At 45.5% G+C, this 15,047-nt stretch overlaps 1 protein-coding gene across 1 annotated transcript in view; it reads right to left on the bottom strand.

Annotated features, from left to right (window-relative positions):
• The window catches only part of SERHL2 (serine hydrolase like 2), a gene marked incomplete at both ends in the record, with an annotated part of 881,593 nt that overhangs the window by 773,028 nt on the left and 93,518 nt on the right, over positions 1–15,047 (bottom strand). Inside the window, one exon of the mRNA XM_082266295.1 lies at positions 12,915–13,028. Coding sequence (XP_082122421.1) covers positions 12,915–13,028 — 114 coding nt within the window. The remainder of the gene's footprint in view (positions 1–12,914; positions 13,029–15,047) is intronic.

Here is a 15,047-nt window from a genome sequence, read left to right as displayed (position 1 = left end):
CCCCGTCTCCTAGTTTAAAAGCCCCTCCAACTTGGTGGCCATCTTTCTCCCCAAAAGAGCTGTACCGTCCACATTAAGGTGCAGCCCATCCTTGCTAGAGAGCCGGTAGCCGACTGAGAAGTCAGCCCAGTTCTCAAGGAACCCAAACCCCTCCTTCCTACACCAATTCCTCAGCCACTTGTTAAGTTCCCTAATCTCCTTCTGCCTCTCCTGTGTGGCTCGAGGTACAGGCAGTATTTCAGAGAAAACCACCTTGGAGGTCCTATTCCTAAGTCTCTTACCTAAGTCCCTGAAATCGTTCTTTAGGATCCTCCACCTTCCTTTTACTTTGTCATTAGTGCCCACCATGACCGCTGGATCATCCCCAGCCTCGCACAATAATCTGTCTGCCAGATTCGCAATGTGCCGAACTCGGGCGCCCGGTAAACAACATACTGTTCGGCTACCGAGATCTTTTTTACAGATTGCCCTCTCTGTCCTCTTGATAATGGAGTCCCCAACTACCACAACCTGTCTAACCTTTCCTGAGTCATGGCCCCCCTTCTTCCTGGAGCCGCCCCTCCCCTGGTAGCCAGGGGGGGGCACCTGCTCCAGCCCTGCCACCCCTGAGCAGATATCCCCCTCAACCTGCAACGTGGCAACGTCAATTACAAAGACAAAATCAATGAATCTACACATTGGTGGGACATCAATTTAAAAAAAGGATGTCAAGGACACTTTGGAAGCCTAATATACAGTACAAAATAATATGTCAATACTGTATACATATGGTCTAAAGTTCTGAGAGGGGAGAAGAACAGGGGACTCCGCTGACAGGAGTCCAGTCACATAGTTAGTCTGGCTGTAAAAGACACAAGTCCATCTAGTTCAACCAATAGAGGAAAACACTTCATATATATATATATATATATATATATATATATATATATATATATATATATATATATATATATATATATATATATTTTTTTTTTATTTTTTATTTTTTTTTTTTTATTTATTTATTAGGGATAGAACGATTATCGTGGGCCGATATGCACTTTCCCCGATATATCGGTATCAGCCCCGGAACTGGCCGATATTGCCGATATTTTTGCGGCGTCATTCTGCCTTCTTAGGCCACCTCCCTCGCATTGGACAGCCTCGTCTGGAGTCGGGACTAGTCTCCCAGGAGTGTATCACAGCCATACACCCACAGCAGCCTGGTGCCAGCCACCCACCCACATCCACAGACCCTGTACCAGCCAGCCACAGGCACTGTACCAGCGAGCCAGCCAGCCACCAACCCACAGGCCCTTTACCAGCCAGCCACCCAAGGGCCCTGTACCAGCCAGCCACAAGGACTGTACCAGCCAGCCACCCACAGGCCCTTTACCAGCCAGCCAGCCACAGCCCCTGTGCCAGCCAGCCACCCACCACAGAGTGCCAGTCAGCCAGCCACCCACAGACAGGGTGCCAGACAGCCAGCCACCCACCCACAGGCCCTGTACCAGCCAGCCAAAGGCACTGTACGAGCCAGCCGCCCAAAGGCCCTGTACCAGACAGCCACCCTCAGCCCCTGTGCCAGCCACTCACCTACCACAGGGTGCCAGCCAGCCATCCACCACAGGGTGCCAGCCAGCCAGCCATCCACCACAGGGTGCAAGCCAGCCATCCACCACAGGGTGCCAGCCATCCACCACAGGTTAAAGCAAGCCAGCCACCTACCACAGGGTGCCAGCCACCCACCACAGGGTGCCATCAAGCCAGCCATTAAGCATTAAACAAAAACTAACTCTATTTCATGAGAGCTACACATTCCAAAAAAGTTGGGACAGGTAGCAAAAAGAGGCAAGAAAAGTTAAATGTACATATAAGGAACAGCTGGAGGACCAATTTGCAAATTATTAGGTCAATTGGCAACATGATTGGGTATGAAAAGAGCCTCTCAGCGTGGCAGTGTCTCTCAGAAGTCAAGATGGGCAGAGGATCACCAATTCCCCCAATGCTAGGGCAAAAAATAGTGGAGCAATATGAGAAAGGAATTTCTAAGAGAAAAATTGCAAAGAGTTTGAAGTCATCATCATCTACAGTGCATAATATCATCCAAAGATTCAGAGAATCTGGAACAATCTCAGTGCGTAAGGATCGAGGCCGGAAAACCATACTGGATGCCCGTGATCTTCGGGGCCCTTAGACGGCACTGCATCACATATAGGAATGCTACTGTAATGGAAATCACAACATGGGCTCAGGAATACTTCCAGAAAACATTGTCGGTGAACACAATCCACCGTGCCATACGCCGTTGCCGGCTAAAAATCTGTAGGCCAAAAAAGAAGCCATATCTAAACATGATCCAGAAGCACAGGCGTTTTCTTTGGGCCAAGGCTCATTTAAAATGGACTGTGGCAAAGTGGAAAACTGTTCTGTGGTCAGACGAATCAAAATTTGAAGTTCTTTTTGGAAAACTGGGACGCCATGTCATCTGGGCTAAAGGGGACAAGGACAACCCAAGTTGTTATCAGCGCTCAGTTCAGAAGCCTGCATCTCTGATAGTATGGGTTTGCATGTGTGTGTGTGGCATGGGCAGCTTACACATCTGGAAAGGCACCATCAGTGCTGAAAGGTATATCCAAGTTCCAGAACAACATATGCTCCCATCCAGATGTCGTCTTGCACAGGGAAGATCTTGCATTTTCCAACATAACAATGCCAGACCACATACTGCATCAATTACATCATGGCTGCGTAGAAGGATCTGGGTACTGAAATGGCCTGCCTGCAGTCCAGATATTTGACCCATAGAAAACATTCGGCGCATCATAAAGAGGAAGATGCGACAAAGAAGACCTAAGACAGTTGAGCAACTAGAAGCCTGTATTAGACAAGAATGGGACAACATTCCTATTCCTAAACTTGAGCAACTTGTTTCCTCAGTCCCCAGACATTTGCAGACTGTTAAAAAAAGAAGAGGGGATACCACACAGTGGTAACATGGACTTGTCCCAACCTTTTTGAGATGTGTTGATGCAATGAAATTTAAAAAATCAACTAATTTTTCCCTTAAAATTATATTTTTTTCTCAGTTTAAACATTTGATATGTCATCTATGTTGTATTCTGAATAAAATAACGGAATTTTTGTAAAATCTTACCGTAAAATTCCTTTCTCTGAGTCCTCCGACAGTCGCCGCCCATTCACACAGTCTTCACTTATGGGGTATTGACTTCATCTCCACAGGAGTTTCTAGGCATAAGACTTGTAAAAGAACAATAAATCTACATAGTCACACCCATGGGGGCTGTCCTACTAGTCCAATACCCCCCTGCAATAGCCAACCCAATTCAGTTTGGTCGCAAGCAGTGAAAGTGTATAAAAAAGACCCCAAAAAGAGGGGCGGGGGCGGCGACTGTCGGAGGACTCAGAGAAAGGAATTTTACGGTAAGATTTTACAAAAATTCCATTTTCTCTTACTTCCTCCGACAGTCGCCGCCCATTCACACAGTCTTCACTTGTGGGGATGTCCCAAAGCAGTGTAGACATGAGGGGTGGGCAACGCAACCGCCAGAAAGGCAACATAGTACCCACGTCAGAGAAAGGAACCTTACATGTACAAGAAGGTAACATTCTGGGTAACAAAAACAAAGGCTCAACATGAGCAACAACCCAGGAAAACAAATAACCAAAGGGGAAAAAATCCCAACAGCCAGGAACCCGGATAAAACCAGGGTTCCCTAAAGAACAGCCGCACAGAGCACTTTGCGGCCAAAAAATGCATCAGCTGATGCCAGAACATCAATTTTGTAGAATTTTGAGAAAGTGTGCGCCGACGACCAAGTCCTTGCACACCTGGGCCACCGAGGCCTGACGCCGATAGGCCCAAGACGTACTCATCGACCTTGTACAGTGCGCCTTGACAGGGAAGGGAGGAACCCGTTCCCGCAACGAATAGGCCTGTATAATGGTCTGTCTGGTCTATTTGGCAATGGTTGTTGCAGACGCAGCCAAACCCTTCCGAGGTCCCTCAGGAAGGACAAACAAAGAATCCGATTTCCGAAAGGATTCAGTCGACGACAGGTAGACCCTGATCGCCCGGACAACATCCAAGGCATGTACAGCAATCTCCTTAGGATGCTTGGGATTCGCGCAAAGCGAAGGCAAAACAATGTCCTCATTTAGGTGAAATTCCGAAACCACCTTTGGCAAGAAGGACTGATTAGGTCGCAAGACCACCTTATCCCTATGAGCCACCAGGTAAGGTGAGCGGCAAGACAAGGCCGCCAACTCCAACACCCTGCGAGCAGAGGTGATCGCCACCAAGAAAGCCACCTTTTTTGATAGCATAGGCAACGAGATTTTCCTGATGTTTTCAAATGGGGAACTCTGTAACACGGACAGAACCAAATTCATGTCCCATGGAGGCAAAGGCTCCTTCCTAGGAGGGGCCAAGTGCCGCACACCTTGAATAAAGGTGCGAATTAAGGAATGAGACGCCACAGGGCGCTGGAAAAGAACAGCCAGGGCAGAGACCTGACCTTTAATCGTGGCCAGCGCAAGGCGCTGGTCCACCCCAGTCTGGAGGAAAGCTAACACTCTCGACAACGAGTAAGAACGAGGAGAGAAACCCCTGGACTCACACCAGGCAAAATAAGCTTTCCAAGTACGGTAATAAATCTTACCAGAAGAGGCTTTTCTAGCCTTGATCAAAGTAGGAATAACATCTGAGGAGAGACCCCTGTCTCTCAGGACCTGGCTTTCAACAGCCAGGCCGTTAAAGCCAGCGACTGTAAAGCAGGATGGAAGATCGGTCCCTGGGACAGCAGATCTTCTCGCATTGGCAGCCGCCACGGAGGCTCCACGGCCAGGTGAACGATGTCCGCGTACCAAGACCGGCGATGCCACCAGGTATCACCAGTGATGGTTCCGAGGCCAACCTGCGAAGGAACCTGGACAACAGCTGAAGCGGAGGAAAGGCATATATCTGACGATACTGACGCTAGGGCACCACCAGTGCATCCGAGGCGTCTTCCAGAGGATCGCGCTATCTTGCCACGAACCTTTCCACATTGTGGTTCAGCTGAGACGCGAACAGATCCACAAGCGGGGATCCCCACTTCGCACACAGCATGTGAAACACCTCGGGGTGTAGTGACCATTCCCCCTGGTCCAAGGTCTGGCGGCTCAGATAGTCGGCCTGCCAGTTCTCCACACCCGGAATGTGAACTGCCGACAACGCCGGGACATGAGTCTCGGCCCAAGACAGAATACCGGTTACCACCTGGGCCGCCCGGGCACTCCTGGTGCCCCCTTGGTGGTTGATGTAAGCCACCGCAGTGGCATTGTCCGTCTGCACCCGCACAGGACGGACCTTGAGGCGTTCCGACCAATGGAGCAGGCACAGCCTGATTACTCTCAATTCCAAAATGTTTATCGGAAGGGAGGATTCCTCCTTCAACCAGGTGCCCTGGGCAGACAGGTTGCCCAGGACGCTACCCCAGCCTGACAGGCTGGCATCCGTGGTCACTACCGTCCACAGAATTGGCCGGAAGGATTTTCCGTCCGACACCACCGGGGACTGAAACCACCACAAGAGATCCATTCTGGTCTGGTGACTCAGACACCCTCAGGTCCAAGGACTGAGGCAGTCTGTCCCACCTGGCGAGGATCTCCGCCTGGAGAGATCTTGTGTGAAACTGGGCAAATGGTATCGCCTCGAAGGCTGACACCATCAACCCCAGGGACCGCATACAGGTCCTGAGTGACGAGGAGTCGTTGTCCCTGAGGGACCTGACCTCGTTCTGCAGAGTCCGGAGCTTGTCCTCCGGCAAGAACACCTTTGCTTGAGCAGAGTCCAGAACCATCCCCAGATACTGGAGACGAACCGAAGGCGACAAGGTCGACTTCTGAACGTTGATCGTCCAACCGAACTCCTGAAGCGTCTGGACGGTAGTGGACAGATCGCGCAGCAGGTCCTGACTGGCACTCGATCTTAACAGGAGATTGTCTAGATATCCCAAGACCACACTGCCCTGTGCCCGCAACAGGCCCAGAATCAAGACTTTGATAAAGACCCTCGGAGCCGAAGCGAGACCGAAAGGTAACGCCACAAACTGGTGTATAAGGAGGGTTTCGGGTTCCTGGAGAACTGGGCCGACTTCTCAGTCGGCTACCGGCTCTTTGGTAGGGACGGATTGCACCTAAATGGGGAGGGTACAACCGTACTGGGTGAGAAGATGGCCAACAAGTTAGAGGGGCTTTTAAACTAGGTGATGGGGGGAGGGTACAGATGTAGAATTAGCCAGCGGGGAGCAAGGTTCAGTGGGCACAAATGGGGACATTAGTGGTAGGGTGTTCAGATTTCCTAAATCCAAGGTAGGTATGGGGAAAAAAAAAAAAATCGCAAGAGCAGCCTAAAAACAACATCAAACGAGGATATAGTATGCAACCAGACAAAAGTACGAGGTTTGTATACCAATGCCAGAAGCCTGGCCAACAAGATGGAAGAGCTGGGGCTGCTGATGTATGAGGAGGACTTAGATTTTGTGGGGATTACAGAGACTTGGTTTGACAGCTCTCATGATTGGCTGGCGACCATTCAGGGGTATTCCCTTTATCGCAGCGATAGAGAAGGTAAAAAAGGGGGAGGGGTATGTCTGTATATTAAGAACAGTGTACAGGTAAATATGAGGGATGATATTAATAATGGAGCTATGCGTGAGGTAGAATCCCTATGGGTAGAACTTCAAAGAGCCAATTACCCAAAACTGCGCTCTTTGCTAGAAAATATCAAATGGGATAGAACCCTGGGAACAAAGAACACAGAGGGAAAATGGGAGTGCTTCAAGAACATACTAAACAAAGGGATTGACCAGTGCATTCCAAAGGGGAATACATTTAAAAGAGCAAAAGTAAATCCTGGGTGGCCAAACTCCAACATAAAAATGCATATTAATACTAAAGAAAAGGCATCCAAAAAATACAAGGCTGAGGGGTCATTGGCAGCATTAAAGCATTACAAAGAGTGCAATAAGAAATGTAAAGGCGAAATCAAGGCGGCTAAAATAGAACACGAGAGACATATAGCGGAAGAGAGTAAAAAAAAAAACCCAAGAAATTCTTTAAGTTTATAAAAACAGTAAGAAAGCGAGGCCAGAACACATTGGTCCCATAAAAGATGACAAAGGGAAGCTGGCCATGGAGGACAGAGAGAAGGCGAAAGTGTTAAATAATTTCTTCTCTTCAGTCTTCACAAAAGAATCAAGGGGCTACACTAACCCAGCTTGTAATGATAAATTAAATAATACACCTTAGGAAGTACCCCCATGGCTAACAGAAGATAGACTTAGAACTAAACTAGAGAAACTTAACATAAATAAATCACCGGGACCGGATGGCTTGCACCCGAGGGTACTTAAGGATGATAGCCAGACCATTATTCTTGATCTTTAAGGATAGTCTAAAGGCGGGTATGGTGCCAGCTGATTGGAAAAAAAGCCAACTTGGTACCAATGTTTAAAAAAGGGCCAAGATATATCCCGGGTAACTATAGGCCGGTCAGCCTAACATCGGTAGTCTGCAAGATTTTAGAGGGAATGTTAAGGGACTATATACAAGACTTTAGTAATAAAAACTGAATTATAAGTAGTAATCAGCATGGTTTCATGAAAAATCGTTCTTGCCAGACCAATCTGTTAACCTTCTACGATAAAGTGAGTTGTCATCTAGACAAAGGAAGGCCTGTGGATGTGGTGTATCTGGACTTTGCAAAGGCATTTGACATAGTCCCCCACAAACGCTTACTGTACAAATTAAGGTACGTAGGTATGGACCATAGGGTGAGTACCTGGATAGAGAACTTGCTCCAGGGGAGCAGTTAGTGAATTAAAGTCATTGCAGTGAGTGCACTACTGCAGCTGTAGTCCACTGACTCCTCCTATCTACTGTCTAGCTGTTTGTTGTTGTTGTCTAGCTTTTTTTTCTAGCAGTTTTAAGCGGTAGTATCCCGCTTTTTGACACTTTTACCTACAGGTAAGCCTATAATAAGGCTTACCTGTAGGTACAAATAGGAGATGCCGGTTTAGGAGATATTTACAGTGCATGCAGCCGCTCGCGCGAGCGGCGCATGCACTCTGAAGGTCCGGGGGGACCTTCAATTAAGTTGCCGGGAGCTTGCCGGAAACATCACTCCCGCGCGCATGCGCGGGAGTGACGTCATCGCGGCTCCGGCCAATCATCGCGCCGGAGCCGTCTTTCGGCCAATCAGCGCGCCGGAGCCGCCGAACCCGGAAGAGACGACGAGGGATCATGGCAGCGCCCGCAGCGATGTCCGGGGGTCCGTGTCGGGGCTTCGTTTTAAGGTAAGTTACACATAATGGGCTAGTATGCGATGCATACTAGCTCATTATGCCTTTGTCTTGCAGGTTTTTTTTTTTTACTTTTTTTGTTATAGGGTTTACAACCGCTTTAATTTGCACTGACTGCAGTAGTGATTTAAATCATTAGCAGTGAGTGGAGTGCACTACTGCAGCAGTAGTCCACTGACTCCTCTGATCCACTGTCTTGCTGTTTATTGTTGTCTAGCTTTTTTTTCTAGCAGTTTAATTTGCAATGATTGCAGTGTTAAAAATATTAACCACTTTAACCACTTAAGCCCCGGAGGATTTGGCTGCTAAAAGACCAGGGGTTTTTTTGCGATTTTTTACTGCGTGATTTTGACGGACAATTGCGCGGTCGTGCGACGCTGTACCTAAACGAATTTCATGTCCTTTTTTTCCCACAAACAGAGCTTTCTTTTGGTGGTATTTGATCACCCATGCGATTTTTTGATCATGCGCTATAAAACAAAAAAAAAAAAGAGCGTAATTTTTGCAAAAATAACAATATTTTTCACATTTTTTTATATGAAATTCCCCCCAAAAAAAATGTAAAAATCAAAATTTTTTAACATTTTCGGCCAAATTGTTTTACGCTACATATGTTTGGAAAAAAAAAAAAAAAATCGCAAAAAGCGTATTTTGATTGGTTTGCGCAAAAATTATCGCGTTTACTAACAAAGGGAAAGATTTTTGTCATTTATGGCGTTTTTTTTTTAACGAGTAATGGCGGCGATCTGCGATTTTTTTTGCGGTACTGCGACATTGCGGCGGACAGATCGGACCCTTGACTGACATTTTTGACACTTTTGGGGGTACCAGTGACATTACTGCAGTAATCAGTGCTATACATATGCACTGTTACTGCAAAAATGACACTGGCAGGGAAGGGGTTAACTTTATTGGACAGGGAGGGGTTAAGTGTGTCCTAGGGGCGTGTTTCTAACTGTGCAGGGACATTGCTATTGGTGTAAAAACAAAGATCAACAGTTCTACATAGTAGAACTGTCTGATCTTCATTTTTACACCAGGGAGAATGAAGGGCGGCTTGTTTACATAAGCCGCTCCGCCTTTCTCCCTTCACAGGAGCGATCGTAGTGTGACCGGCGGACATCGAGTCCGCCGGACACACGCACTGACTTGTCTGTGAACGAGCCGCGGCGCGCGCGCGCCCGCCCGCCCGCCCGCAATAGGCTCGCAAGTCAGTGACAGGCGAGTGACGTATCGATACGTCACTCTGCCTGGCCGGGGCTGACCGCCGCAGTACATAGTCGTGCGGCGGTCGGCAACCGGTTAAGACGCGAAGGATTTGCCCCCTTAATGACCATGCCCTATTTTGCGGTTCGGCACTGCGTTATTTTAACGGACAATTGCACGGTCTTGCTACGCTGTACCCAAATAAAATTGATGTCCTTTTTTCCCACAAATAGAGCTTTCTTTTGGTGGTATTTGATCACCTGTGCGATTTTTATTTTTTGTGCTATAAACAAAAAATTGAGTGACAATTTTGAAAAAAAAAAAACACAATATTTTTCACATTCTGCTACAGTGCCTTGCGAAAGTATTCGGCCCCCTTGAACTTTGCGACCTTTTGCCACATTTCAGGCTTCAAACAAAGATATAAAACTGTAATTTTTTGTGAAGAATCAACAAGTGGGACACAATCATGAAGTGGAACGAAATTTATTGGATATTTTAAACTTTGTTAACAAATAAAAAACTGAAAAATTTGGCGTGCAAAATTATTCAGCCCCTTTACTTTCAGTGCAGCAAACTCTCTCCAGAAGTTCAGTGAGGATCTCTGAATGATCCAATGTTGACCTAAATGACTAGTGATGATAAATAGAATCCACCTGTGTGTAATCAAGTCTCCGTATAAATGCACCTGCACTGTGGTAGTCTCAGAGGTCCGTTTAAAGCACAGAGAGCATCATGAAGAACAAGGAACACACCAGGCAGGTCCGAGATACTGTTGTGGAGAAGTTTAAAGCCGGATTTGGATACAAAAAGATTTCCCAAGCTTTAAACATCCCAAGGAGCACTGTGCAAGCAATAATATAGAAATGGAAGGAGTATCAGACCACTGCAAATCTACGAAGACCCGGCTGTCCCTCTAAACTTTCAGCTCATACAAGGAGAAGACTGATCAGAGATGCAGCCAAGAGGCCCATGATCACTCTGGATGAACTGCAGAGATCTACATCTGAGGTGGGAGACTCTGTCCATAGGACAACAATTAGTCGTATACTGCACAAATCTGGCCTTTATGGAAGAGTGGCAAGTAGAAAGCCATTTCTTAAAGATATCCATAAAAAGTGTTGTTTAAAGTTTGCCACAAGCCATCTGGGAGACACACCAAACATGTGGAAGAAGGTGCTCTGGTCAGATGAAACCAAAATCAAACTTTTTGGCAACAATGCAAAACGTTATGTTTGGCGTAAAAGCAACACAGCTCATCACCCTGAACACACACCATCCCCACCGTCAAACATGGTGGTGGCAGCATCATGGATTGGGCCTGCTTTTCCTCAGCAGGGACAGGGAAGATGGTTAAAATTAATGGGAAGATGGAAGGAGCCAAATACAAGACCATTCTGGAAGAAAACCTGATGGAGTCTGCAAAAGACCTGAGACTGGGACGGAGATTTGTCTTCCAACAAGACAATGATCCAAAACATAAAACAAAATCTACAATGGAATGGTTAACAAATAAACATATCCAGGTGTTAGAATGGCCAAGTCAAAGTCCAGACCTGAATCCAATCGAGAATCTGGGGAAAGAACTGAAAACTGCTGTTCACAAACGCTCTCCATCCAACCTCACAGAGCTTGAGCTGTTTTGCAAGGAGGAATTGGCATTAATTTCAGTCTCTCGATGTGAAAAACTGATAGAGACATACCCCAAGCAACTTACAGCTGTAATCGCAGCAAAAGGTGGCGCTACAAAGTATTAACTTAAGGGGGCTGAATAATTTTGCACGCCCAATTTTTCAGTTTTTTTATTTGTTAAAAAAGTTTGAAATATCCAATAAATTTTGTTCCACTTCATGATTGTGTCCCACTTGTTGTTGATTCTTCACAAAAAATTACAGTTTTATATCTTTATGTTTGAAGCCTAAAATGTGGCAAAAGGTTGCGAAGTTCAAGGGGGCCGAATACTTTCGCAAGGCACTGTATATGACATTCTCAAAAAAAAAAATTAAAAATCAAAAATTTTTTAACATTTTAGGCCAATTTGTTTTGTGCTACATGTTTTTGGTAAAAAAAAAAAAAAAAATCGCAATAATTTTGATTGGTTTGCGCAAAAGTTATCGCGTCTACTAACTACGGGAAAGATTTATGTAATTTTTATTGTTTTTCTTTTACTAGTAATGGCGGCGATCTACGATTTTTTGTGGGACTGCGACATTGCGGCAGACAGATCGGACCCCTGACATTTTTGACACTTTTGGGGGTACCAGTGACATTACTACAGTAATCAGTGCTAAAAAATATGCACTGTTACTGTAATAATGACACTGGCAGGGAAGGGGTTAACCCTATAAGTGATCAATGGGTTAAATGTAAGCCTAGGGGAGTGATTCTAACTGTGGGAGGGCGTGGCTTGTGAAATGACCATAGAGACATGTGATCCTATATAGAAGGATCACATGAGCTCTGTGATCATTTCAGGGAGAAAAACTTCTTCTCTCTCAGTGGGGAGCGATCGCGGGTGTCAGACAGCAATCGGAGCCGCCTGACCCGTGCATCGGCTTCACTGCTGCCGAGTGGGGGTGGGAGCGCGCCGTCGACAGCGTGTGCTCGCCCCCTAGCTTCCCGCACGCGTCCGACGTAGGTCTACTTAGGTTTGCGCAGGAGAGCCACCTTGCCACAGTAAATAGGCGGCAGGTGGTCGGGAAGTGGTTAATAAACAAACATTAACATGTTCAGTAACAGATTTGTGTCGAAATTTGTGTTTTTTCTGCAAAACTTTAAATGTTCACAATATCAGCACATATCGGCCGATACCGATATGCATTGGCCAAAATATCGGTATCGGCAAGAACACAGTGGTGTTGATATATATTTGTCACAGTATACTGATATACTGTATATTGCAGTTGGCACGGCTATCTATACATATATAAACACACACATAAATTTAGGAATCTTGTAATCCAAGCACCCCTAACAGACCGCACAGCCAGATCCTCTACTAAAGCCACAGCACAGCTTAGTCAAGACCCACTTCCACCAAACTTATGACCATACAAAGAACTGGAAATGGACAATGAGAAGTCATCACATTGCTCATACCCTCTGTCAACACATATGCACTCTTGCACAGCATAACTGGCTTCTAGTACTGGTCCTCTTTCTCTGTGCTATAGTGCTGTTTCAAAAAATTACAGGAGGGTATTACTTGACAAATCCAGGAACAAGTCTGATGTTAAGTTTAAAATCATGCACACATGGGCCTTTTCAATAACCCTTTATGCACAGGTTTTGCAGATGCCATGTGACAGTGAAGGTCTTTTTGTGGAGCTTAATTTTTTTTTCTAAAATCTAACTTTAGCTTACCTGTCACAACTCTGTGTATGTCAGTCACATAATCCAAATGTTGATACCGCATTCCTTGTGGTAAGTGGGAAGACTGTCCATGTCCTGAGAAGTCTAGAGCTACATAGTGATATTCTGCAAGAAGAATTCATTTAATAATACATTAATAATACATTAATATATGTCTTAAATAGTAAGCAACATTTAAAGGGCAACTGGGGTACTGAATCAGCACATTTAAATGGATCTAGTTTACAAATCCAGAAATACTTTGTTGTTGGGGTGCTTGCACTTGGGTACATTGTATAACCCATGCTTTTCTAAATTATCATTGTAAACTGCTAAAAAAAAATAAAAATAATGAGTTTTTAACAAAAGGAATTCTCATTCCTACACTTACGATTCTTACCATATGTCTTAAAGGTTTAAAAAATAAATAAAAAATAAATCACTCACTCTGCAGTGTTTTAACCACTTAAGGCCCAGGTCTTTTTCTAACACTTTTTCTAACACAAGGTAAAAATAGCATATTTTCTACAGCTTACCTGTAAAATCCTTTTCTTTGAGTACATCCCGGGACACAGAGCTGGTAATAATACCTATTTGAGTTATAGGCCACCTATAGTTGAATGGACACGGGCAACCAATAGACAGGAAGCTCCTCCAATATAACCCCTCCCACACAGGAAGAACATCCGTTTTTGAAGCAAGCAATGAAGATCCCAAAGAAAAATTGGAGAGGGAGCTCTGTGTCCCGTGATGTACTCCAAGAAAAGGATTTTACAGGTAAGCTGTAGGAAAAATCCTATTTTCTTTATCATACATCACGGGACACGAGACGGGAGACGACACAGAGTCCCAAACTTGCCCCTGAGCAAAGAAAAAACTTAGGACTATACAGCTGCTTGCAACATGCTACTACCAGACTGAGCCCCTTCATGGGCTCTAAGGTACACTTGGTAGAATTTTGTGAACGTATGAACTGAAGACCAGGTTGCAGCTTTGCAGATCTGGGCCAAAGATACTTGATGGTGCACTCCCATGAAGCACTTACCCTTCTGGTAGAGTTAGCCTTTAAGATAAAAGGCGGAACTTTACCCTTCAAGCCATAGGCTTGAGAAATGACCTGATGAATCCACCTAGAAATAGTGAAGGAAGTTGCCGTATGGCCTTTCTTAGGCCCATCTGGCAATATAAAGAAAGCATCAGTATTACGGATCTGTGCTGACCTGGTTAAATAGACTTTACCCGCACGTACAAGAGAATGTAACAACCTTTCCTCAGTAGACTAAGGATTAGGAAAAAAGGAAGGAAGAACAATGTCCTGGTTTAAGTGAAAACCAGAAACTACCTTAGGGAGAAAAGAAGGATGAGGACGAAAAACGACCTTATCCTTATGCAGAATTAGAAAGGGTTCTTTACACGAAAGAGCCGCTAACTCTGACACCCTTCTAGCTGAGGTTATAGCAACCCCAAAAAAAACGCTTCCTCAACAACAGTAGTAAGGGAATATGCCTGATAGGCTCAAAAGGCTTCTTCTGCAAGGCCGAGGGAACCAGATTCAAGTCCCAAGAACAAAGGGGTGGTTTAACTGGTGGAACCATGCGAATCACACCTTGCAAAAAAGTTTGAACAAAAGAGTGCGTAGCCAACGGTCTTTGGAAAAAAAATGACAAGGCAGAGACTTGTCCTTTAATGGTTCCTAAGGCCAATTTCAAGTCCACCCCCAACTGAAGAAAGGCAAGAATTCTCCCAATAGCATACTTTCGCGGATGCCATTTCTTGGATTCACACCAAGAAATATAGGCCTTCCAAACACTAATAGATTTTCCTAGAAACTGGTTTCCTGGCATTAATCGATGTGGCCAGAACTGAAGCCGAGACCCCCCGGTCTTTTAAATATTCTGCTTTCAATAGCCAGACCGTCAAATTCAACGACCGTAAAGCAGGGTGGAATATGGGACCTTGAGATAGCAAATCCAGACGGCATCGCAGCAACCATGGCTTCCCTACTGCTAACCTTACGATTTTTGCATACCAAGACCTCCTGGGCCAAGCTGGGGCCACCAGGATTACAGATTTTCCCTCCACCTGTATCCTGTTCAGCAGCCGAGGTAAAAGCTGAACTTGTGGAAATGCATAAAGCAGGTTGAA

Source organism: Pelophylax lessonae (genome assembly GCF_965119305.1).
Source record: "Pelophylax lessonae genome assembly, chromosome: 8".
NCBI classification, from domain to species: domain Eukaryota; kingdom Metazoa; phylum Chordata; class Amphibia; order Anura; family Ranidae; genus Pelophylax; species Pelophylax lessonae.
The sequence above is the reverse complement of the archived record's forward strand: the minus strand, read 5'-3'. Positions and strand labels throughout refer to the sequence as shown.